At 44.3% G+C, this 26,634-nt stretch overlaps 1 protein-coding gene across 2 annotated transcripts in view; it reads right to left on the reverse strand.

Annotated features, from left to right (window-relative positions):
- Positions 1-26,634, reverse strand: part of cwc27 (CWC27 spliceosome associated cyclophilin) — a 303,583-nt gene that overhangs the window by 233,325 nt on the left and 43,624 nt on the right. For both annotated transcript variants that reach the window (XM_041193079.1, XM_041193086.1), the window contains 3 exons: positions 12,722-12,825; positions 8,923-8,992; positions 6,090-6,169 (listed from right to left, as the gene is read on the reverse strand). In XM_041193079.1, the coding sequence (XP_041049013.1) occupies positions 6,090-6,169; positions 8,923-8,992; positions 12,722-12,825 (254 nt within the window). The remainder of the gene's footprint in view (positions 1-6,089; positions 6,170-8,922; positions 8,993-12,721; positions 12,826-26,634) is intronic.

Below are 26,634 nucleotides of genomic sequence, written 5' to 3' on the forward strand. Positions count from 1 at the left end.
TGCATGAGCAGCAAATACAGTATATTTAGTTGAAAGAAGTAGAAGAATATAGCTGTTTTATTTGGAAGTAATATTGGGGACCTTGGATAACGAGAAGGGAGGGAGTAAAAGGGCAGGCATTACATCTCTTTATGGTTGCATGGAAAGAAGAGGTAAGAAAGGGAGAGGTGATTGGGGGTGACTGAGGAGTGCACCAGGATGTCAAGGAAGAAACAGTCCCTTGGAAATGCTGAAAGGGGAGGGCAGGGTAAGGTGCGCACTCTTTCTTAAGAGGTAAAATATCTCTCAGAATCAAAGTATTGTTATGGTGCAGAAGGAGGCCATTTTATCCATCGTATCTTCACTGCCTCTCCGAATGAGCAACTCATCTAGTGCCTTTAACCCTGCACCTTTTTTTCAGATAAAAGTCTAATTCCCTTTTGAATGCTTCAAGTGAACCTGCCTCCACCACACTCCCAGGCAGTGCATTCCAAATCCTAACCACTCGATACATAAAAAAAGTTCCTTCTTATATCACTTTTGCTTCTTTTACTAATTATTTAAAATCTGTGCCCTCTCATTCTCGATTCTTTCACGAGCGGTACTGGTTTCTCCCTATCTACACTGCCCAGGCCCCTCATAATTTTGAATACCTCTAACAAATCTCCTCTCAACCTCCTTTTCTCTAAGGAAAACAGCACTAACTTCTCCAATCTATCTTCATAACTGAAGTTCCTTATCTCTGGAACTAGTCTCGTGAATCTTTCCTGCACCCTCTCTAATGCCATCACATCCTTTCTGAAGTGCGGCACCCAGAAGTGGGTGCAATAGCTGAGGCTGAACTAGTGACTTATACAAATGCGAAATAACATCCTTGCTCTTGTACACTATGCCCCAATTAATAAATCTGGGGAGACAGTGGCATAGTGTTAATGTCGCCGGACCATAATCCAGAATCCCAGGCTAATGGTCATAAGTTTAAATCCCACCATGGTAACTGGTGGAATTTGAATTCAGTTCATAAAAATCTGTAATATAAAGCTAGTCTAAGTAATGGTGATGATGAAACCATCATCAATTGTCATAAAAACCCATCTGACTCACTAATCTCCTTTAGGGAAGGAAATCTGCCCTCCTTACCTGGTCTGGCCTACATGTGACTCCAGACCCACAACAATGCAGCTGACTCTTAACTGCCCTATGCAATGGCCTAACAAGCCACTCAGTTAATAGGCAATTAGAGATGAGCAACAAATGCTGGCCTTGCCAACGATGCCCACATCCCATGAAAGATGAAAGAAAAAAGAAAGTACAGGATACTGTATGCTTTAGTAACTACTCTCTCAGCCCGCCCTGCCACCTTCAATGATTTATGCACATATACACCCTGGTCCCTCTGCTCCTGCACTCCCTTTATTTTATACTGTGGCTCCATGTTCTTCCCACCAAAACGAATCACTTCACAAGTTCTGGTATTATTTTAATAAATATTTTCTGAAACTTTTCCAATGCCCTCTATATCTGTTTTATATGTAAACTAGAAATGTTCACAGTTTCCAAGTGTGGTCTAACCAAGGTTCTAAATAAATTTAACATAACTTCACTGTTTTTCAGTTAATTCCCTCTAGAAATTAAACACAGTGGTTTGTTTGTTAAGGTTGCCTCACATAAGTCAGCTCCTGCATTAATAAACTGAGTTCACACAGTAGACAAATACCACAGTGAAGAGAACCCTAAAATATTTGCTCTATTATGACTGATTATTTCCAGGAGAATGCTAAAAGCATTGTTTGGCGAAACATCTTTTATTGTTTAAATTTGTAACTGGACATAAATGTAACATTTTAATGGATATAATATATCCAGAAGTCCTTAACACAGCGTGGTTCTTGCAATGTTGCTGGATTAAACTATAGTTTAGTTTTCTGAATGCTTCATAAATTTAGTAAGCTTCTCTGGTAACTAAAAAATAATTTGCATGGTCTGCATGGCAGGAAAGCTGCAAATGTAGCTGAGTAATTGAGTGCTTCAACAAAAGAAATCAAAACTTCTTTGTGTTTCAACTTAGTTCACCATTAAATAAAGTAGGCAAAATTCACAAAGTGTGGCATCAAAACAGTAATTTAGGCCTACAATGCAGAAACACATTTCGCAATTAATTTCCATGTCGATGTTTACCTGACCTACCCCACTGTCCTTTTCGTCCAGTTCAGTACAATTTCTGTTTCCAAAGAAATTTTGGAATATTAAGTGTAATTGCTTTGTTTTATTATGAATCAACTAAACCACTTACAATGTAGACCAACCCTTTATATACCAATACTTCTTACAAACATTTATTTGGACTGCACAATTATTTTTCCATATCATGCATTTCATCGTTTTTAGTCCACTGTAAATATTCTGCATCCTTCATCATTATTGGTCCACATTTTTTCTGACCTTTGACTTGCTTCAGAGGTATTTATAAAAGGCTTTGCTGGTTAGTCCTTATATTAATCGCCAGTCGTTCCTCAAAATATCTTTCAGCCCTCCAAATTCTCATCACTTTTTTCTACACAGTTTATATTTTCCCAGTTTTCTTCTGTTATGGAACTGGAAACAAGGCTGCTAAAATCAAAACGTACTAAGTTGAAAAGGACACCATGGCTGTGCACCTCCAAATTCAGCCCAAAGAAGCCTCAACATTGTTTGAGTTGAACCCAAGCAACGTAGGTGGTTCTAAGTCCCAGAAAGGATAGATTTAGTTTTGCCAAAATTGAACTGAAGCACATTTTAATGCAACCAAGATTTGATAACAGGCTGTTAATGGAAGAGTGGAGTTTTGGAGTCAATAGAGAATGAGACTTGGGTGTTGTCAACTAATGAGTGAAAGCCAACCATTTGCCTGAGAATGTTATTGAAATGTAGCATGTAAATGAAAAGGAACAGGCCAAGGATGGTAAATCAAAGATGGCCATATGGTCAAAGAGAAACTGTGACTACAGGTATAGCGACTGCATTGGGAGATTGTTTTCATTTCTTCATGTGGTGTTGATGTTGCTGGAAAGGCCATTATTTATTAAGCACCCCCAAATATCCTCAAGGTGGCGGTGTTGAGCCACCTTCTTGAACCACTGCAGTCCATGTGATGTTACTGCACCCAGTGTTGTCAGGTAGGCAGTTCCAAAATTTTGATCCAGCAGTGATGAAGGAATGATGATTTTATTCCAATTCAAGATGATGCAAGAAATGGAGGAAAACTTGCATGTGGTGATGTTCCTTTGAGCTTGCATTCCCTTCTCCTTCTAGGTGGTAGAAGTTGCGGGTTTGGAAGATAATGTCGAAGAAGCCTTGGCTAATTATCACAGTGCATCTTATAGATGGTACACACTGCTGCCATGATGCACTGGCGCTGGAACGACTGAATGCTCAAAGTGCTGGATGGGGTGGCAATCAAGTGGGTTGCTTTGTCCTGGATGGCATCAAGCTTCCTAACCATCCAGGCAAATGGGAAGCATTCTATCACATTCCTCACTTGTGCCTTGTAGATAATGGAAAAGGCTTTGGGGAGTCAGGAGGTGAGTTGCTCTTTGCAGAATCCCAGGCTCTATCTACTCTTGTAGCCACATATTAAGGTAGCTGGTCCAATGGTATCTCCCCAGGATGTTAATGGTGGGGAATTAAAAACATAAACATAAGAACATAAGAACTAGGAGCAGGAGTAGGCAATTCAGCCCCTCGAGCCTGCCCCGCCATTCATTACGATCATGGCTGATCTCATTTCGGCCTCAACTCCAATTTCCCACCCTCTCCCCATAACCTTTCAACCCATTACTAATTAAAAATCTGTCTTTCTCCTCCTCAAATTTATTCAGCATCCCGGCATCCACTGCATTCTGAGGTAGTGAATTCCACAGATTCACGACCCTTTGAGAAAAGTAATTCCTCCTCATCTCTGATTTAAATCTACCGCCTCTTAGCCTAAAACTATGGCCTCTCATTCTGGAATGCTCCACAAGGGGAAACATCCAATCCACGTCTACTTTGTCTATCCCCTTTAGCATCTTATATACCTCTATTCGATCTCCTCTCATCCTTCTAAACTCTAGCGAGTAGAGGCCTAAACTGCTCAATCTCTCCTCATAAGACAAGTCCCACATCTCTGGAATCAATCTAGTGAACCTCCTCTGAACCGCCTCCAGTGCAACTACCTTCCTTCCTCAAGTAAGGGGACCAAAACTGTGCAAAGTACTCCAGGTGTAGTCTCACCAAAGCCTTGTACAGTTGCAACAAAACTTCCTTATTTTTATACTCTATTCCTTTAGCAATAAATGCCAAAATCCCATTTGCCTTCCTTATTAACTGCTGTGCCTGCATACTAGCTTTCAGCAATTCATGCACAAGGACACCCAGATCCCTCTGCACTGAAGCATTCTGAAGTTTCTCTTCATTTAAATAATATGTTGCCTTTTTATTCTTCCGACCAAAATGTATAACCTCACACTTATCCACGTTAAACTCCATCTGCCAAATTTTGGCCCATTCACCTAACCTGTCCATATCCATTTGTAAGTTTCTTATTTCTTCATTGCAACTTACTTTTCCACCTATTTTGGTGTCATCTGCAAATTTAGCTATAGTACCTTCTATCCCTGAATCCAAGTCATTAATATAGATTGTAAATAGTTGGGGCCCAAGGACTGAAACCTGTGGCACCCCACTAGTTACAGCTTGCCATCCAGAAAAAGACCCATTTAACCAGACTCTCTGCTTTCTGTTGGTTAGCCAATCCTCTATCCAAGCTAATATATTACCCCTAACTCCGTGTGATCTTATCTTGTGTATTAATCTTTTGTGCAGCATCTTATCAAAGGCCTTCTGGAAGTCCAGATATACTAAATCTACAGGACCCCTATTATCCACTTTGCTTGCCACATCGTCAAAGGACTCCAGCAAATTAGTCAAACACGATTTACTCTTCATAAAACCATGCTGACTCTGATGGCTTGCATTTTGACTTTCCAAATGCCCCATTACTACTTCCTTAATAATGGATTCCAACAATTTCCCAACGACAGACGTTAAACTAACTGGTCTATAGTTTCCTATTTTCTGCCTCTCCCCCCCCCCCCCTACCTTTTGAATAAGGGTGTTATATTAGCATTATTCCAATCCACTGGAACCTTTCCAGAATCCAGGGAATTTTGGAATATTATAGCCAATGCATCCACTATCTCCCCTGCCACTTCCTTTAAGACCCTGGGATATAGGCCATCAGGTCCTGGGGATTTATCACCCTTTAATCCCAATAGTTTGCTCAGTACTTTTTCTCTAGTGATGGTGATTGTTCTAAGTTCCTTCTTCTCTATATCCTCTGCACTACCTGTTGCTATTGGGGTGGTATAAGTGTCCTCCACTGTGAAAACTGAGGCAAAATATTGATTAAGTGTCACTGCCATTTCTGCGTTCCCCACTATTAACTTCCCAGTCTCGTCCTCCAGGGGCCAACATTCACAATGGTAATCCCATTGAAAGTCAAAGGGAGATGGCTGGACTCTTCCTTGTCAGAGATGGTCTTTACTGGTGCTTGTGAATGTTACTTGCCACTCATCAGCCCAAACCTGAATGCTATCCAGGTCCTGCTGCATGTTGACACGGACTGCTTCAGAATCAGGGCCCCCGAAAGTGGGAGGCCCTGTCCATCGAGAGCTGCTGGCCAATCAGAAGCTCTTTTTCTCAGCAGCGCAATAGGGGGTGTGGGTCGGTGGCTGCTGCAGTAAAGACACTCACCTAAGGTTCAGACCTTTATTGGATCTCTGGGCGCAGGTGAGCAATGGTGGGAGGGATTTTGCAGGCTTGGGGGAGGGGCGGGTAGCCATGGGCGTCGCAGGAGAGGAGAGTGTAGCAGGGTTAGCAGCAAGGGCCCCCCACTCCCTGCCCCTCGCTCTGTACACTTTACTACAATTTCTCTAGTACTGAGACACTGTAGCTCTCAGTCTGCCATCCAAGCTGAGATTGGCTAAATAAACTGTACTGTTCTGATTTAAAAACCTCAGTTTCTACCCTGACTATTATATTCACTAACTGAGCCTTCAGAGGAGCTAAGAACCGCTAAATAACGGACTCACCTTTCAACAACTGGAACTGAGCTTAGCCGGGGGTCATCCTTCAGTAAATCATGACTGCTTTTGCTTTTTCCTTTCATACTCTATGAAACAGAAATGGACAAAATAATTACATTTTGTAGGTCCCTTTTTTTAAAAAAAAAGGTGAGTTCAATAATATATTAGAACAGAAAACTTAAAAATTATAAAAAGATGAATACATATTATCAATATCCTTTCGGCTATAAAAGGCTACAATTGTCATCCTGCGCTCATGTTTTTGAAATTAAATTGGTAACATCACAATCTAATTGAAACATGGAATTAGATAACAAGAAATTGAAAATAAACTTCTAGCTCCTGCAAAGGTTCAGCTGCTTAAAGAAATGAGCGTAGCTAAGCCATACAAATACCTGTGCTGTACTAAATTCACTGATCCCACTGAGTTAGTTAAAGTCTCTTGTCTAGTGGCAATTAAGGAAACAAATTTCATATGCACTTCTAATCTGCCCAATGCAAGATATTTGACTTAATTGGAGTATCATTTTGCCTTACATCCACCCACCAATGTCATTTGCCACAGCTGATGTTTATGTTTGCAAGTCTGCAACGGACCCATCTTGTCTTCGAGTTCTTTCATAATGAGAAGTATTCTTGTGTGGACTGCTCATGCATCTGTTGCATAATTTTTTGCCAGGAGGACCAGGACCTTTCGTCTGGCTCCTACTTTTTAAACTGTTTGGCTTGGGTAGCTCCACAAGCAGCTATACTTCTACCAGCATAACATAATTCAGAGCACATGGGCTGGATTTTAAAGGCAGGTCATGGTCAGGATCAGAGAGAGGCAGGTTGGCAATTTTTTACCAACAGCTGTTGTGCCAGCTCAGCACCACTATCCTGACCCTGAGCAATTTTCAAAGAGGCCAGGTCGGAACTGCTACCAAATTCGTATGCGGCAATGCAGACACCAGACATCAGCCTGGACCGTGGCCAGTCACCAGGTAACCACAGTGGGCTCACATCAAGAAAGGAGGGGATGCTTCATCTGGTCCTGACTTCAGGTTCCCAACTCTGGACTGAAACAGCAGCCCATGATCTCTCAGGCCAATACTAACATTGATTGCAGTCCCTTTGCATTAAAAAGTGGGGAAAATATACTACGTTTCCCATTCCCAACAGCTGCTTCATTAACAGCCTTCCCCCCATCATAAAGTCAGAAGTGAGTTATTCGGTGCTAATTGCACAGCGTTCAGCACCATTCGCAACTCCTCAGATACTGAAGTGGTCCGTGTCCACATGCAGCAAGACCTTGGCAACATTCAGAATTGGGCACACAAGTGCCAGGTAATGACTGTCTCCAACGAGAGAGAATCCAACCATATCCCCTCGACATTCAATGGCATTACCATCGCTGAATCTCCCACTATCAACATCCTGGAGGTTACTATTGGCCAGAAACTGAACTGTACCAGCTAAATAAATACTGTGGCTACAAGGGCAGGTCTGAGGTTGGAAATTCTGCAGCGAGTAACTCACCTACTACACAAAGAGTCTAAACAGGGATATAGACAGGTTAAGTGAGTGGGCAAAAACATGGCAGAATGAATATATTGTATAAAAATGTGAGGTTATGCACTTTGGCAAGAAGAATAGAGGAGCTGAATAATACTTAAATGGAGAAAGACTGAAGAAAGCTGCAGCCAGAGGGATTTGGGTCCATGAATCCCAACGAGCTAGCATACAAGTTCAGCAGGTAATAGGTAAGGCAAGTGAAATGTTGGCATTCATTTCAAAGGGAATGGGGTATAAAAACATGGAAGTCTTTCTAAAACTATACAAGGCACTAGTTAGACCACACCTAGAATACTGTGAACAGTTTTGGTCCCCTTATCTAAAGAGAGATATACTGACATTGCAGGCAGTCCAGAGGAGGCTCACGAGGTTGATGCCGGGTCTGGAGGGATTTTCTTATGAGGAGAGGTTGAGTGGGTTGGGTCTGTACTCATTGGAGTTTAGAAGAATGAGAGGTGACCTTGTTGAAATATATAAGATTCTTAGGGGGCTTGACAGGATAGATGTTGAGAGGTTGTTTCCCCTTGTGGGAAAGTAGAGGACCAGAGGGCCTAATCTCAGAGTAAGGGATGCACTGCAGCAACTCACCAAGGCTCCTTTGACAGCACCTTCCAAACCTGCCATCTCTACCACCAAGTAGGGCAAAGGCAGCAGATGCATGGGAATACCACCACCTGCAAGTTTCTCTCCAAGCTCATGTCATCCAGACTTGGAATTGTATTGCCGTTCCTTCACTATTGCTGGGTCAAAATCCTAGAACTCCCTTTTTTTAATTCATTCATGGGATGTGGGGGCCGCTGGCAAGGCCAACATTTACTGCCCATCCCTAATGGCCATTGAGAAGGTGGTGGTGGTGAGCTGCCTTCTTGAACCACTGCAGTCCTTGTGGTGTAGGTACATCACTGTGGGTGTATCTACACCAGATGGGCTGCAGCGGTTCAAGGCGGCTCACCGCCACCTTCTTGAGGACAATTAGGAATGGATAACAAAAGCTGGCTGAACCAGTGACACCCACATCCCGTGAAAGGATTAAAAAAAAAACAAGGGCTCTTGTGAAGTGCATGTGTGGGGACTGGGCAGGTGGCCACAGAATCTTGGTCATTTATGAAAAAGCCTGTCAACACCAGTACATGTCTGGCCACTTAGAAACTTTAACAAAAAGGTAGTATACACCCCTGGAACAAGCAAGGGTCAACACCATGATGAGAGAAGAAGGAAAGACACTTAAAAAGTAACAGATTTCCACAAGCATTAAAGGATTAAAAAAATTAAATCAAATTACCACCTGGCTAACTCTGTTCACTTCCTCTTCTTCCTCCTCTGCTTCTTCTCCAAAGGAAAGCAAACTGAAATTTCTAGAACAAAGAGCCAGCAATTAAAAGTATTTCCTAAGTATAACTCAGGAGTTGCTATGTTTTTGAACATGACCAGCTCCCACTAAAGAATATAACTTTTTGATACTTGTTTAACTACATTATTTACAGAAGAGATTTAGCAGACACACAATGTTCTAACTGCAGCCAAACCAATGAGTTATATTCATTTAGCATTATTTCTTTCCTTATTTATAGAATCTAGGGTCTCATGTTTTTTTTTAAATAAACAACTTAATTATCTTGTTATAAAAAACAAAAAACTGCGGATGCTGGAAATCCAAAACAAAAACGGAAACAGAAATACCTGGAAAAACTCAGCAGGTCTGGCAGCAGCGGCGGAGAAGAGTACAGTTGACGTTTCGAGTCCTCATGACCCTTCAACAGAACTAAGTAAAATTAGGAAAGGGGAGAAATATAGGGTGGTTTAAGGGGGGCGGGGGGGTTTGTTGGGACAAGCAGCCAATGATAGGTGGAGATAACCAAAAGCTGTCAGACAAAAGAACAAAGCGGTGTTGAAGGTGGTGATATTATCTAAAGGAATGTGCTAATTAAGAGTAGCAGACAGGACAGATAAGGTACAGATAGCTCTAGTGGGGGTGGGGGAATACTAAAAGGTAGAAATAAAAAATGGTGGAAATACATAATTCCAGGGAACTGGAAATTGTTGATGTGACGTAGGGTGTCAGAGGAATCACGGATATAGGTGGGAAGGGACTGGACAAGGGAAGGGAGAAGGGAGTCAAGATAGCGAGAAATGAGTTCCATGGGGCACCGACTCCCACAGCTACCTCGACTACAGCTCCTTACACCCCGCTTCCTGAAAGGACTCCATCCCATTCTCTCAGTTCCTTTGCCTCCGTCGCATCTGTTCTGATGATGCTTTCAAAAACAGTTCCTCTGACATGTCCTCCTTCTTCCTTAACCGAGGTTTCCCACCCACAGTAGTTGACAGGGCCCTCAACTGTGTCTGGCCCATCTCCTGCGCATCCATCCTCATGCCTTCTCCACCCTTCCAGAAACATGATAGGGTTCCCCTTGCCCTCACTTATCACCCCACCAGCCTCTGCATTCAAAGGATCATCCTCCGCCATTTTCCCTTCACCCCACCCCCCCCGCCCTCCCCAACCCCACCCCAGCGGCATTCCATAGGGATCGTTCCCTCCAGGACACCCTGGTCCACTCCTCCATCGTCCACTATTCCTCAACCCCCTCCCACGGCACCTCCCCATGCAAACGCAGAAGGTGCAGTACCTGCCCCGTCACTTCACTGTCCAAAAGTCCAAACACTCCTTTCAAGTGAAGCAGCATTTCACTTGCACTTCCCTCAACTTAGTCTACTGCATTCGTTGCTCCCAATGCGGTTTCCTCTACATTGGAGAGACCAAATGCAGACTGGGTGACCGCTTTGCAGAACACCTTCGGTCTGTTCGCAAGCATGACCCAGACCTCCCTATCGCTTGCCATTTCAACACTCCACCCTGCTCTCTTGCCCAAATGTCTGTCCTTGGCTTGCTGTATTGTTCCAGTGAAGCTCAACGCAAACTGGAGGAACAGCACCTCATCTTCTGACTAGGCACTTTACAGCCTTCCGGACTGAATATTGAGTTTAACAATTTTAGATCTTGAACTCTCTGCTCCATCCCCACCCCCTTCCCATTTCTTCCCCCTCCTTTTTATTTTTTCCAATAATTTATATAGATTTTTTCTTTTCCCACCTATTTCCATTATTTTTAAATGTTTTTCCATCATTGTTTATTTCTACCTTTTAGTATTCTCCCACCCCCACTAGAGCTATCTGTACCTTATCTGTCCTGTCTTCTACTCTTAATTAGCACATTCCTTTAGATAATATGACCACCTTCAACACCGCTTTGTTCTTTTGTCTGTGACAGCTTTTGGTAATCTCCAACTATCACTAGCTGCTTGTCCCAACAAACGCACCCCCCCCCCCCCCCCCCCACCCCTTAAACCAGCTTATATTTCACCCCTTTGCTAATTTTACTTAGTTCTGTTGAAGGGTCATGAGGACTCGAAACGTCAACTATACTCTTCTCCGCCGCTGCTGCCAGACCTGCTGAGTTTTTCCAGGTATTTGTTTTTGTTTTTAATTATCTTGTTTCCCCCCCTTGTAAAGAGTTATGTATCTAAACCCCAAGTTCCTGCTCATCTGTTGCTTTCAAAAGTTTTATCATTTTTTCCTTTTCCTTATTTTTCCACCAAAATATAACAACTCAGGTTTCTTTGAACCTAAGCCTCCAAGTGAACTTAGTATTAATTTAAAAAAACACAAACTGTCTCAGGTAGATGCTGTTCAGATAGTTTCAAACGGTAACCACTGTGGGAGTGTTAGCTTTGACTTGTCATGAATCTTGTCTTATCAAGGGGAAAGCTAACTCTAATAATTTACTTATAGGGAATTTAATAAACATTTTCCTTCCAATGGAGACAAACCTAGGTTCATGAAAATCTTATCAACCTAAATGGCTTAGTTCGTCTTTGAACATCTGTAAAAAACTGAAGTTATAAATAAAAACAATAAAGCTAAAACACACTCAGGCCTCTAGGGATCTAAAGAAGAAAAGGAAAATTGACACTTCAAGCTGAGATAATGGATCTCAAGTTGAAATAGTAACTGAGATAAAAACAAGATGCTGCCAGACCTGCTGAGTTTTTCCAGGTATTTCTGTTTTTGTTTTGAAATAGTAACTGCCCTTCTTTTCAGATGCTGATAGACTCTTGTTTGTACTACTGAAATGATACTTCAGTTTGATGAGGTGCCAGGTAAACTGTAAAACTCCCAAGACTAATTCTGGTGATCACTCTAACAAATCTGATTGTCCATCTGAGTCCTGAGATCCTCTATATATGTCACAGATGTACCGATGCTTGTTCAGGTTTGGCAAAATTATTATGCTCTCTGTACCTTCATGTTTTTGTTACACATATAGTCTTTCGATTTTAGAACATACATGTGAGCTCATTCAGTCTCTGCTGTAAGAATAGAAAGCTGATGCAACTTCAATATATTAGTGGCTCAGATTAGTGATTATATTTTTTGGATGAAATGGTACAAAACCACCACTGCAAAAATATTGCCCATGTGTCAAAAAATAGAAATATCCCAGTATTTAAAAAGAAATCTGAAATAGAGACAAGGTTTTTTTTAAGCAGAAATGTTAAAATTTAAAAGAATGGAGCACTTAGCTTCTGCGACAGAACAGATATGAAATTTATAGCATGCTAGTTGCTCTTCATTCAAGGAAGAGCACTGAATAGCATTCCATACCTATGATTTAATGCTATTTCACTTGCAAGTATTGGAGATTTTTTCTTCATGAATTGTGATGCCAATTGACTTTAATAAAGCCCCAAATTCTAGTTTTCTGTATGCAAAAAGCAAAGTTTCCTAAACTGCAATACAAATGGTCCAACATTATAAGCAATCCCCTCAATGAGAAAATGTCACATTTTTATGTTGAACGGTAGATAGCACACACCATTTTATCAATTATCAAAGTAACAAAGGAAGAAGGGGGCAGTCCCATCTAAGGTCAAAGTTTTCAATTAAATTATGCTAATATAGTTCAAAGATATAAATAAGCATTCTCAATATGCATACCAACAAAAGAGTTTACACAATTTGTATATGAAAATAGAAGAGGGCATATACATAAGAAATGGTCAACAAGATCAATAACTTTTTATTACTTTGTCCCTTTGGAATAAGATTTTTTCACTTCTTCCTCTCTTTTCTCCTTTTTGTGTTTTTTCAACACCCTTGGAACAATGTCGTCAAAGCTGTTGTGCAACACCTAGAAAAATATTTTGATAAAATGTGCAGCTTCAAAGCAAGTATTTATAAACAATGAATCTTATTTTATATACTTTCAACACTAACATTAAGACAGAGGTCAATACCTAAATGTCAGAGAAAAGCATTGTTTCAAAGTTATACCTGGCTTTCAAAAGTTCCAGAGATGCAAATCTTCATTCCATCATAGAAAAAGACTGAAGGAACCATTATTTTTATCAACATTTGCCGACTCACTAATTTAGGTGAACACTGATATTTTTCTGTCAGACAATTAAAATTATATTGGCTAAAACAACTTCTAATCAAACTGAAATTATACTTCTGTTTCTCTGGTATGCACTTGAATCATTAAAAATTGTTGGCATTCGCAAATTACACTGGTGACATCAAGTGGCAGAAAATTGCTTTGCAACTTTTTATAAAACATCTTGGGTATCTGAAGTTACTGCATGTGAATGTGAATGTCTAAAGGGATACTTCACTCCATCAATTTTGTGTATTTTTTAAAATCTCAGTCAGAAAAAATTCTGCTCTTTTCCTAAAATTAAGATGGCAGATTCGAGCCAATCTGTCTGCTGAGGCAGCTAGCTCATCCTGTGTACTGCTGTTTAATTATGACATTGCTGTGAAGTATAAATTTATGCATAAAAATCAAGACAATGGTTAAGTACATGTGATTCTGGGCACTTTTAGCTGGGCAAACAAGTCAAGAGCCTTTAAGGTCCACATTAACAGTAATTATTTCTTAAACTATTTTAAAGAGAGAGGTGATTGTAACATTTCATTTCATTTTTAACATAATCTGTTTGGGATGTCAAAATTGTATTGAGCATTTAATCTGCTATTCTGAGAACAAAGAGTTGTTCAGTTTATAAACTGGAGGCTTTGGTTGCTGAAGGAGTCATCAATGGTACCCAGAGTTAGTCTGATTAGTCCTTTAGAGGAAGGCAATTGTTACCAAGGAGGAGGATGGAAGTGAGAAAGAAAAGGAGGAGACCTAGTCTGCAGCAATCCTGAATCTTTCGCTCAAACATTACTTCTGCATCAAATAATTGTTCCAAAGCTTTATTGGTAAAAACAGGAAGACAGTGAATTAGCCCTCTGAACTGTTTTCAACATTTTTGAGCATAATAGTTGTACTATATATTGAATGTCTATTTCCCATGCTTCACGATGCCATTGGATTCATAAATAATTAAGTATTTTAACCTGTATCAGTCTGTTCCTCATTTGCTGAATTGATGAAAGGCATAGTGGGAATCTTATATAAGTTCCAAAATTCAATTTACTGCAGTTAAGTTAATTGTTAGACTCAAGCCATGTTACCCTCTGCAAGGGCAGGACTCTGAAGAGGCACATTTCTTGTTCATGAGAAATAAAGTCCGATCAATAAAGATTCTATGAAAACACTGAAAAAGAAAATTACCTTAAAAGCCCGATATAAAACATCTCAATCTGTGAAGAATCTAATTAACCTTTCTGTCATTGCTGAGTCCTCCTAGGTATTTCCATCACCCTTATCACTTAAAGGATTTGCTGAATCATTGTCAGAATTGTGCCACTATAATGTTTATTTGGAATTTCTTTGCATGCCAACTCAAAAAATGTCCAAAACAGATACTTGAGGCTATCCAAAATGACACAACATTAATAAACATTACAGAACTTGATTCACTACTCAATGAGAAAATGTGTGTCTCCAATTGCGTGCTAGCATCCATGAAAATATGGTTCTGCTAAATAACCATTAAGGGAATTAAAAACTGCTAAGTGAAAATAATGGGCCTTTAAACTAGCACTTGAATTTTCTTTGGTGATAGAAGGTAGATTATGATAAAATGTAAAGGCTAAAAGAGTCATTGGGGAACTGAAGGAGAATTTGAGGGCTGCATTTACCATCAAGGCTGTGCAATTGCAGGACAATGGTCCTGAACCATTTTTCTCTTCATTAAAGATCCCAGATGAAATCCAAAAGTTGGCCACCTGGTCCTGAAGGTTTCAGTTTTTTGATAAAGGCAATGTCAAGTGGATCACCCCAAAGGCCTGAGAAAGGTCCAGAAACTCTTAATAAAATTCAACCTGTCACATGCAATTCTCACAAAAATAACATCGAACTTGACTGTTTTTTCTATTAATCTAGGGCCTCTAGATAAATACCACAAGGTAATATTAATAGCCACCGATATCAGAAAGGTTCTTTTAGTTTTCAGTCTTACAAGGATCTGCTTCTTGTGGATAGAGTCCACAATGGCAATCTGATAAAAAGAAACATATTCCAGACCTCAAAATGAAAGCTGCAAGACAAATAATGAACATAGGAACAGGAGTAGACCATTCAGCATGTTGAGCCTGCCCCACTATTCAATTAGATCATGACTGATCATCTATCTCAACACCACTTTCCTGCGCTATCCCCTTATCCCTTGATGTCATTAGTTTCCAGGAGTCTATTGATTTCTGTCTTGAAGATGCGCAATGATTGAGCTTCCACAGCCCTCAGATACAGAATTTCAAAGATTCATCATCCTCTGAAGAAATGATTCTTCATCCCAGTCTTAAATGGCCTGCCCCTCATTCTGAGACTATGTTCCCTGGTTCTAGGCTCACCAGCCAGGGGAAAACGCCCTACCCACATCTACCCTGTCATGCCCTCTAAGAATTTAGTAAGTTTCAATTAGATCACTTCAATAAGCAGTTCTTGACAATAACATCACAGTGCTCAACACATCTAGGTGCACAATTTAGGAATTTAACATGAATTCCAGCCTTACGTGCAACTCTTAGGATTAGTTCATCGACACAATAGTCGAGATCCTCATACAAATTTATTAAAAGCTCTGTCCGAGCAGTACAATACTGTATGCTCTTCCAGCTGTTTGAACCTCCATGAGGATGATCACCTGCTGCACACAAGGTTAGATGGTAGCCTAGTGGTTACAGTACTGGATCAACAATCTAGATGTCATAAGCCCAAATTCCAACATAACAAGTTGGGAAACTGAATTAAATCTTGTAAATTTTGGTTTGGCACCTGATAAAATGACCATGTAAGCTGTTGGTCGAGAAAAGCCTTGTCTATCCAGCATGACTCCAAGCTCTCACTATGTGGTGGATTTTTAATACCTTTAGGGGTGGAGGGTTGGTGAAAATTAATTAAATAAAGATTGTAGTTTTGCTAAGGAAAAAGAATTAAAGATCAGATGTACATGCAAACTATTGTGACAAATCCACAAGAGATATGATTATTCAGTCAAATTCTACTTCACTCACAATCTCACGAGGGCTCTGAAAACTTGGGATTTTTAACAGTCCTTTTGCACATGCTTGCACGGTTCCAGGCTGTGCACGTGCATCCATCCATCACACCTGAGCTTGCACAAAGACTCTGGACAGCTGACTGGAATGTAAGCCAGAAGTGAAGCCTGCTTTGCCAAGCCTGGAACGTGATACAATTATGCATAATAATGTGCTTTGTGCTGAATGCTGACATATATACGTGAGTTATGGAGTGCTGTAGTGTGTTGTTTCAAAGTTGCAATTGAGCCAGAGGGAAAAGATCTGTTGGCGGATTCAGGACACTCAATCCGGCTGCACAGAACAAGTTAAAGAGTCTTCAACAAGGGGGACAGGCTGGGCGTCCTGGGTTCATTCAAACAAAGATCCAGTTACTAAGTAACCAGGTGCCACTCCCTCAGGCCAGGGTTGATAAAGAGACGGAGATCCCTGCTCATAGACACTTAATGGAAAGGTAGCGGGGAAGGAAATGACTGAGCCTTCTATCTTTCAAGGGAAACACAAAACTTAGAGTAAGGTGGTGATTAATGAACCATTCAAGAGAGACCATCCATGACCCTCACTGGAAGGAGATCCCAAGAAGAGGAGAGACTGAGCCTTCCAAAAGTAGCCCCTCCATTGGTGGGAGCAGCCCTTACATCTGGACATCCTTGTTTTCCCAAGAGATCCTATATCAGGCTTTAGGCCCCTCATTAGTCTATGCAAGGGACAAAACAACAGTCTCAGACACCAGCTCTGAATGCCTGAAAAATAATCTACCGTTCTTCAAGTGTCCTTGGGATACAGGAAGTTGGTGCCTGAAATTAGGCCAAATAGTTCCAAGTGGGCACAGTGAGGACCAGCTTATACTCAGTCCCAAGATCATTACAGCGTAGAAAGCCAGGGGCAGTTCCATGTGCCACACAGCTGCCCCACTCAAAGCCGACTCGAATTTAAATCATTCAATGTAGCTAAACCTGGAATCACATGGTACTGGGCTATATTCACCTTTGGACTTTCTTTCCCTTTTAATACAATGATACAGAAGGACACAGAACTGCTGCGCTCGCTCTCAAGACTTGTTGCTTTCAAACAGGCTTGTCCAACCTTTACGCATGGGGGGGGCCACATGTCAAAATTTGTCTCACTCAAGGGGTCGATGAGAGCAAATTTCAGAAAGATAAAGTTTGACACGTTAAACATGAATTTTGAAAAAAACCTGAGGTGTGAAAGAAAACAACTTGCTGAACAAAAAAACAATGAGTAATAAATAAAGATGAATATTAGACGGTAATAGTGTGTGTTTGTGTGTGTGTGTGTGTGTGTGTGTGTGTGTGTGTGTGTGTGTGTGTGTGTGTGCCCAGCTCACTCCCAGACTCAGAGTGCTCACACCCTAACCCTCACCCACTGTGAGAGTGGATCAGGGTGAATGATGGTGTGTAGGGATGAGGATAAATGAGAATCCTGATAGTGGGAGTGAACCAGAATTATGGTCACACTCTGCCCCTGTACACACACACCCCCAACACACACATACTGCCTTTCCCCCTACCCTCACGCACTCTCTGCCTCTCCCTCTACCCTCGTGCACTCTCTGCCTCTGCCCCAACCTCACGCACACACTCTCTTCCCCCCCTGTCATACATGCTCTCTTTTCTCCCATCTCGCACTCACTCTCTCTTGCCCTGTCACATGGGCCTGAATTTTCAGGTTGGCCAAGGATGTGGGGGGGGGGGGCGCGCGGCGGCACGGACACCGACACCAGGTGCAGCCCCAATCGCCACTTGCGATCGGGTCCACACTGCCATTTTACGTGGGCGGGCTAATTAAAGGCCACCTAGCATATTTCTCAACTCGAGGATAACGGGAGTGGGCGGGCGCAGACAGACCACTGGATCCAAAGGTGACCCGGCAGCCTGTTTAAACGAAGGCCTGGCAGCCTGTTCTAGGTTGCTCACAATGGCAAATGCAAGGCCACAGCAGAGGGCTTCTGATGAGCAGGCCAGTCCGGAGAGTAGGCAAGGGGGCCAGTGTGCTCCTTGTTTTTCAGATGATTGCCTTGCTGCCCTCCTCGAGGAGATGGCAGAATGGTGGGAGGTGCTGATCCCCCAGGATGGGAGGAAGAGGTACCCCCACATGACAAAACGTGTCTGGGAGGAGGTGACGGATGTGGTGAGCTCCCGCATTGTGGTGCAGTGCACCTGGATCCAGTGTCGCTAGCGCTTCAATGACTCGTTGCGCTCTGGCAGGGTGAGTATTATGTTGGCATTGGGCATTTAACCCAGCAGGTCAGCTTACCCCCCTGCTGCCCCCACCCCGCCAAGTCCAAGTGTCAAGACTACATTGAAGCATTGACGGCATTTGTCTTTTGCTGGGTGGGCAAGCAGATACTGCCCATGCTGAGGTCAGTCTGAGAGGGTGATGAGATGTGTTTTGCTCCCTCACCGTATGCTACACTGAGTCTCACATGACTGGTTTGGGGCAACCTGGAGGAGCTGCACCTAGGTGCAGTGCTGGAACTCCAGGACGTGTCCTAGTCAGGGTGATGAGATGGAGGGGAGCTTCAAAGTGATGTGGCAACTAACTGTCCGCTGCCCTTGCACTCCACATGCTTGCGCCTCCTTGCAATGGAAGGATGGAAGGATATACCGTGTGGTGCCTAATGTGAGATAGATAGCATGTGTCCGGGGGTGGGGGCGGCGGGTCATGGGGGCTGGGGGAGGGGGAGCAGGCCTAGCATCTTTGAGAGGCTGCTCGGCAGCAGCGGGGTGAGGAGGCACTGGAGCCCTGATATGTCCCACTCTGGTTGGGGTGGGGTGGGCCGTGCGCAAACAGAGTCCATGTGCAATTTTCACTAATCAATGCTCTTCTCTCATTTTCAGGAGAATGCTCATAATGCAGCACAGCATGCGAGGACTGGCCTCAGCCAGGCACAGATCGCCATTCTTAGCCATTTCGAACAGGAGGCTCTGGATCTGGAGAGGTGCCATGCACTCAAATCCACTGGTGTCGGTGAGGCTGGGGTGCCACGGCCAGGTATTTATGCTTAACAGTGAGATCAGCATTGTCCTCCCAACAGCCATAGCACTGTTCTGTCGAAGGGTCATGAGGACCCAAAACGTCAACTCTTTTCTTCTCCGCCAATGCTGCCAGACCTGCTGAGTTTTTCCAGGTAATTCTGTTTTTGTTTTTGTGTAGCCATAGCACTGCTGAATGTTAGATGATTTAATTTTGCAACATGGCTTGACCATTGGTTATGGAAGGATGAGCACATAATGATCCAGGGGACAGGGATGGACTTTATCATTGTCTCCACGCTAAGTGATCCACTGTCCTTGTTCTTCCTTTCAGCATCATCGGAGCAGGGCCGGGAAGAGGAGCAACAGAGGCCCTGTCTCACACCTGAGGGGCCTGAAGTCTCACCAGTGTCACACCATTTCTGTGAGGCAGGCACCAGTGCCGAAACTAGCATCTCGGTGGGAATTCGAACAATGGTTACTGTCCCAGGCTACAGCATTGAGAGCACTTCACAGTTGCTGGAGGAGCTGGCAGAGACAGAGAGTGCCCATGGTGCCAGCAGTCGGAGGACTGCAGGGGACCAGGCACATGCTCAGTCGATGCCTGATGATGTGCCCCTGGAGTCGTCCGTGACGCAGCAAACGCAGGAAATGCAGCTGGGTATGAGGGAGCATCTGGGGGAGATGCATGAGACTATGCTTGGCTTCATCTCCGTGGCGGAGAAGTCTACGCGGACGCTCGCCGAAGCAATGTGCCACATGTCTGAGCGCCATGTGTCCTCCGTTGAGAGAGTGGCGACTCTCATGGAGAACCTCCTCCAGGAGTCCCGTCTGGGCTTCCTGGGGATGCGCTCTGACCACCAAGCCCTCACATCAGCATTGACCTCAGCTGGTCATTGCCAATGTGGGAGATGGTCTGGGCATCAAGTTTCCTGACTCGGTGCTCATCCATCCACGGTGAGCAGGGAGGTCCGAAGCGAAATAATGTCAGCGCAGCAGCTGCCTGTTGTCTCTGCGGGCTCCTCTCAGGGTGCTCCAGGTAAGGGCGGTAGCTCCTCCACCCCTCTCCCAGTGACCATATCATCCGGTGGGGCTGCGACGACTATGGAGATGCCAGCTGTGGAACTGGCAGCTCCCTCCCAGGCGGGGTCAACACAGGCTCCATGGGCCAGAGGGCAACCGCCAAGGTCATCAAGGCCAACAGGACAGCAGAGTTAGCAGGCTGTCTCAGATGCCAGTCCCAGCGATGGGGCAGCACCAAGACGTAGCATCCGGAAACAAAAGCATAAGGCACACCACGGGTTTTTCACTGGTGGTTTTTTTGTTGGCCTGAGATGACGCCCTTATGATTTTATTTCATTTGTAACATTTTTGTCCTTTTTTTAATAAGCCGCTTTGTTTCACACATTAAATTCAGGTATGTCACCATGGCTGAGGGTGCCTCTTTTATTCTGCATGTGTATGGTTTCCAAAACTGTAATGAGTGCTTTTTTGGACATTCAGCTTTATTAACAATGCCCTTACAATGCTAACCTGGCAGATTTTGCACTTAGGTGTTGAGTGTCGAGCTGACAGCCCAGGTTTGTCCTGGCGGACCACCTGTGGTGTGCTAGCTGAAGGTTTGTTTGATTAAAGCCTCCTGAGTGTCCCAGCCTCCCTGGAGTATGCACAGGTCAGCATCTACCCCCTCAGCATTTCTCTGTACGTGCTCATCCTTGGACTCACTACCGGACTCATCAAGTGCAGCCGCAGCCACTGCGTCCCTTCTTTCCAACGCAAGATTGTGGAGAGCGCAGTATGCAACCACTATCACCGACACACGATCTGGGGGGTACTGGAGTGTGCCCCCTGAATGGTCCAGGCATTGGAAGCGCATCTTGAAAAGACAGTTGGCTCTCTCCACCACAGTCCTTGTGGAGGCGTGGCTCCTATCGTACTGCTGCTCAGCCTCTGTTCTTGGATGGCAGAGAGGTGTCATGAGCCACCTTCTGAGGGGATAGCCCTTGTCACCCAGCAGCCGTCCATCCAGCCCCTCTGAAGCACTGAAGAGCCCCGGCTCCTGGGAGTGTCTGAGGGTGTAGGCAGCGTGGGAGCTGCCTGGGTACTTTGCACAGACTTGTAGAATTTGCATCCTGTGATCACACACTATCTGCACGTTCATGGAGTGGAAGCCCTTCCTGTTGACGAAGGCACTGAGCTCACCTGTTGGCGCCTTGATGGTCACATGTGCACAGTCTATTGCACCCCGGACGCGGGGGAAGCCAGAAGTGGCCGCGAAGCCTCTGGCTCTCTGTGTCTGGCTGGCCTGGTCCCAATGATAGTGGATGAAGGTCCATGAACGCCTGAACAGAGCGTCTGTAACCTGCTTGCCACAAGTGTGGACAGCTGATTGGGAGACACCACAAAGATCGCCCACTGAGCCCTGGAAGGAGCCAGAGGCATAGAAGTTGAGGGCAGCTGTGACCTCTAGAGCCACTGGCATGGGGTATCTACCCACACAGTTAGTGGAGATCTCAGGCCCCATCATCTGACAGATATAGTTGACTGTCTCCCTTGAGACACGGAGCGTCCTTCAGCACTGCAACTCAGACATATTGAGTTAGCTGCTTCACCGTCTGTTTACCCTGGCAGCAGGATAGAGGCATCTTCTGCAGTCCCTTCCGCCTTGGACTACCTCTTGGCCATGCACTCCTTGTGCCTGTACCTATCCTCTCAAAGATGGCTCCCTTGGAGGCTGAATGTGCACTCCTGGCCTCCTCCCCCTTCCAGTCCTCCCTTCCTCCTCAGTTCCCATTCCCATGCTAAGGGAAGACTTCCTGAAACCTGCAGGCCCAGAAAAGATTCCTCACTGCAGAATGCTGACCTGAAGGTTAAGAGTCCAGAAAAAGCAGCTGGTATGCGTTCTGAAATACTGCAGATCACATAGACAAGTTTGTAAAACTTTCAAAAATAAATACTTGACTGTGACCCCAGTGAGCCCTCTTATCCTGCCTGTGGATTAGGTTAATACCAATGTGTCCTACCCGCCTGCCCATTGCGCCCATGCGCCGATCCCACCTGTCACACATACTCTCTCCCTCCCCCACCCGTCACACACACTCTCCCCCACCCGTCACACACACTCTCTCTCCCTCCCCCACCCGTCACACACACTCTCTCTCCCTCCCCCACCCGTCACACACACTCTCTCTCCCTCCCCCACCCGTCACACACACTCTCTCTCCCTCCCCCACCCGTCACACACACTCTCTCTCCCTCCCCCACCCGTCACACACACTCTCTCTCCCTCCCCCACCCGTCACACACACTCTCTCTCCCTCCCCCACCCGTCACACACACTATCTCTTCCCCCGCCCCCGTTCACACCCTCCATCCCCCTCAGCACTCCAGGCTCCACTCCTTGGTTCCCCAGGCCCCCAGCTTCTCAGGCCGAACCCACCGCTGCTGGTACTTGCTTCTCCTCCAAACACAGGTTGTCTCTCTCCCATATTTGCTATTGATAGACTGACTGGTGAGTCTATCAGCTGCAAATGCAGGAGAGAAGTGGCCTGTGATTGCAGGAGCTGCTCCAAGCAGGATCTTCCATTCAAACTTATCTGTTTCACCGGCATTTTGAAAACTGGTTCGCAGCTCGCCGGCTATCCATTGGACAAGCCTGCTTTAAAAGGATTTGATTTGTGATGACTCAGATCCACTTAGAATCTGGGATTTTCACCATATCTGTGACCTCTATGCAAAATGATGGCACTTCGGCAGCAAGTTATACTATATGTGGAATGTACAGGTATGTTACAGCACATCACATAAAACTTACAGCAATGAAACAGTCATTTATCCCAACTGGTTCATGCCAGTGTTTATGTTCAGCACAAGCCTCCTCTCACCTTATTTCATCTAATCCCATCAGCCTTCTATTCTTTTCTCCATCATGATTTGGAATGCACTTTGTAAAAGGGTGGTGGGCACAGATACAATAACCTTCAAAAGGGAATTGGATAAATACTTGTAGGGAAAAAATTTACAGGGCAAATGAGAAAGCAGGTGAGTGTGATTAATTGGATAATTTTTTTTTTACTTGTTCATGGGATGTGGGCGTCATTGGCTAGGCCAGCATTTATTGCCCATCCCTATTTGCCTCAGTAAGGTGGTGGTGATCTGCCTTCTTGAGCGGCTGCAATCCATATGGTGTAGGGATATACCCAGTGTTGTTACGAAGGGAGTTCCAGAATCTTGACCCATCAACAGTGAAGGAACGAAGACATAGTTCCAAGTCATTGATGGTGTGTTATTTGGAGGGGAACTTCCAGGTGGTGGTGTTCCCATACATTTGCTACCTTCGTCCTTTTAGGTGGTAGAGGTCATGGGTTTGGAAAGTTTCAAATTTATCGTAGAACTAGCATAATGACCATTTTCGATGCTGTTTCATTCTACTGTTGTGGGAGGCCAGGTCCTTCAACATGTGAGGGTAACATGTAAGGTTTTTAAAAATATTAATTTCAAGCATTTTCAGATGCAGCAATAGAGATTTTGTAAAGAGCTCTGACCTTTTAAGAGATTACTTAAGCCTAATGAGGTTTATAAATCAACTCTTCTGGTTTATGTTTGTATAAAATAGAAACTCAGGATTTTTGTAGCAAATCTCAGGAATTTTTTTTTTTAATTTCTTTTGATTTACAAGACGGTGGAGATAGCATTCCTGGATTGGGCCTTCCCTGGGAAAAATTAAATAGCCTGGCTAATTAGCAAGAGTGGGCAGGGCAGTAACAGGTTCAAATCCCACCATGGTAGCTGGTGGAATTTAAATTCAATTCATTAATAAAAATCTGGAATTGAAAGCTAGTCTCAGTGACAGTGCCACGAAACTATCATTGACTGTTGCAAAAATTCATCAAGTTCACTAATGTACTTTACGGAAGGAAATCTGCCGTCCTTACCTGGTCTGGCCTACATGTGACTCCAGATGCACAGTAATGTGGTTGACTCTTAACTGCCCTCTGAAATGCCTGGCAAGTCACTCAGTTGTACCAAATCACTACAGAAAAGTCAAAAAGGAATAAAACCAGACAGACACCCTGGCATCAACGTAGGCATTGGAAACTACAGCGCCTACCACACACCCCCCCGCCAACCCACCCCCACCCCCCCACCCCACCAACACTGCAAAGTCCTCCTTACTAACATGTGGGAACTTATGGCAAAATTTGGAGAGCTGTCCCACAGACAAGTCAAGCAACAGCCTGACATGGTTACACTCACAGAATTATATCTTACATCCAACATCCCAGACACCATCATCGCCTTTCCTGGGTATATCTAGTCCCACTGGCAGGAGTGGCCCAGCAGAGGTGGTAACACAATGGTACACAGTCAGGAGTGTATTGGCCTGCGAGTCTTCAACATTGACTCCAGAATGATGTCTCTTAACATCAAATCAAATAGGAACATGGAAATCTCTTACTGATTATCACCTACCGCCCTCCCTCTGCTGTTGAATCAGTAATCCTCCAAGGGCATGGAATGTACTCTGGGTGGGGTACTTTAATGGCTAAGAGTGACTTGGTAGCACCACTACTGACCAAGCTAGCTGTGTCCTGAAGGACATATCTGCCAGACTGCATCTGTGGCGGGTGATGAGCGAATCAACGGGAGAAAACGCACTAGACCTTGGCCTCACCAATCTACCTGTTACAGATGCATCTGCCCATGACATGGTAGGAGTGACCACCGCAAAGTCCTTGTTAAGACAAAGTCCCGGCTTCACACTGAGCATACCCTCCATTGTGTAGCATGGCACTACCACCATGCGAAATGGGAGAGACTCAGAACAGATCCAGCAACTCAAACTGGGCATCCATGGGGCACTATGGGCCATCAGCAGCAGCAGAACTATATTCAACCACAATCTGTAGTCTCATGGCCAAGCACATCCTCCACTCTACCATTACCATCAAGCGAAGGGATCAACCCTAGTTCAATGAAGAGTCCAGGACGGCATACCAGGAGTAGCACCAGGCATACCCAAAAATGAGCCATCAACCTGGTGAAGCTACGAAATAGGACTACCTGCATAACAAACAGTGGAAACAGCATGCGATAGACAGAGCTAAGTGATCCCACAAGTAACAGATCAGATTAAAACTCTGCGGTCCTGCCACATCCAGTTCTGAATGTTAGTGGACAATTAAACCACTGACAGGAGCAGGAAACTCCACAAACATCCCCATCCTCAATGACAGGGTAGCCCAGCACATTAGTGCAAAAGACGAGGCTGGAGCATTGGCAATCACCTTCAACCAGAAGTGCTTGGTGGATGATCCATCTCGGCCTCCTCCGGAGGTCCCAGCATTACAAATGCCTGTCTTCAGCCAAATCAGTTCATTCACGTGATATCAAGAAACATCTGAAGACATTGGATACTGCAAAGGCTATGGGCCCTGACAACATTCCAGCAATAGAACTGCAGTCTTGTGCCCAGAACTACCTGTGGCCCCAACCAAGCTGCTCCAGCGCAGCTACAACACTGGCATCCACCCAGTAATGTAGAAAATTGTCCAGATATGTACTGTCTACAACAAGCAGGACAAATCCAATCCAGCCAATTATCACCCCCATCAGCCTCCTCTCAATCAGCAGCAAAATGATGGAAGGGTTCATTGACAGTGCTATCAAGCGGCATATTCAAAGCAATAACCTGCTCACTGATGTGCAGTTTGGGTTCTGCCTGGGTCACTCAGCTCCTGACCTCCAAGGCTGCAGTCTCGGTTCAAACATGGGCAAAAGAGCTGGACTCAGAGCTGAGGTGAGAGTGACTACCGTTGACATCAGAGCAACATTTGACCAAGTGTGGCATTAAGGAGCCCTGGCAAATTTAACATCAATGGGAATCAGTGAGAAAACTCTCCACTGGTTGGAGTCACGGAAGATGGTTGTGGTTGTTGGAGCCAATCATCTCAGTTCCAGGACATTACTGCAGGAGTTCCTCAGGGTAGTGTCCTAGGCCCAACCATCTTCAGCGGCTTCAATGACTTTCTCTCCATAATAAGTCAGAAGTGGAGATGTTCACTGATGATTGCACAATGTTCAGCACCATTCACAACTCCTCAATTACTGAAATAATACTGTCCATATGCAGCAAGACCTAGACAACATTCAGTCTTGGGCTGATAAGTGGCAAATAACATTCGTACTGCACAAGTGCCAGGCAATGACCATCTTCAACGAGAGAATCTAACCATCTCTTCTTGGCATTCAGCAGCATTACCATCGCTGAACCTGCCATTATCATTTACCTTTGCATTACCATTGACCACTAACTGAGCTGGGCCTGCCAGATAAATACTGTGGTTACAAGAGCAGGTCAGAGACGGGAAATTCTGAAGCAAGTAACTCGTCTCCTGACTCCCTAAAGCCTGTCCATGAGCTACAAGGCATAAATCAGGAGTGTGATGGAATACTTTCCACTTGTCTGAATGAGTGCAGCTCCAACAACACTCAAGGTTAAGCACACCATCCAAAGC

This window comes from Carcharodon carcharias, chromosome 1, assembly GCF_017639515.1.
Source record: "Carcharodon carcharias isolate sCarCar2 chromosome 1, sCarCar2.pri, whole genome shotgun sequence".
NCBI lineage: Eukaryota > Metazoa > Chordata > Chondrichthyes > Lamniformes > Lamnidae > Carcharodon > Carcharodon carcharias.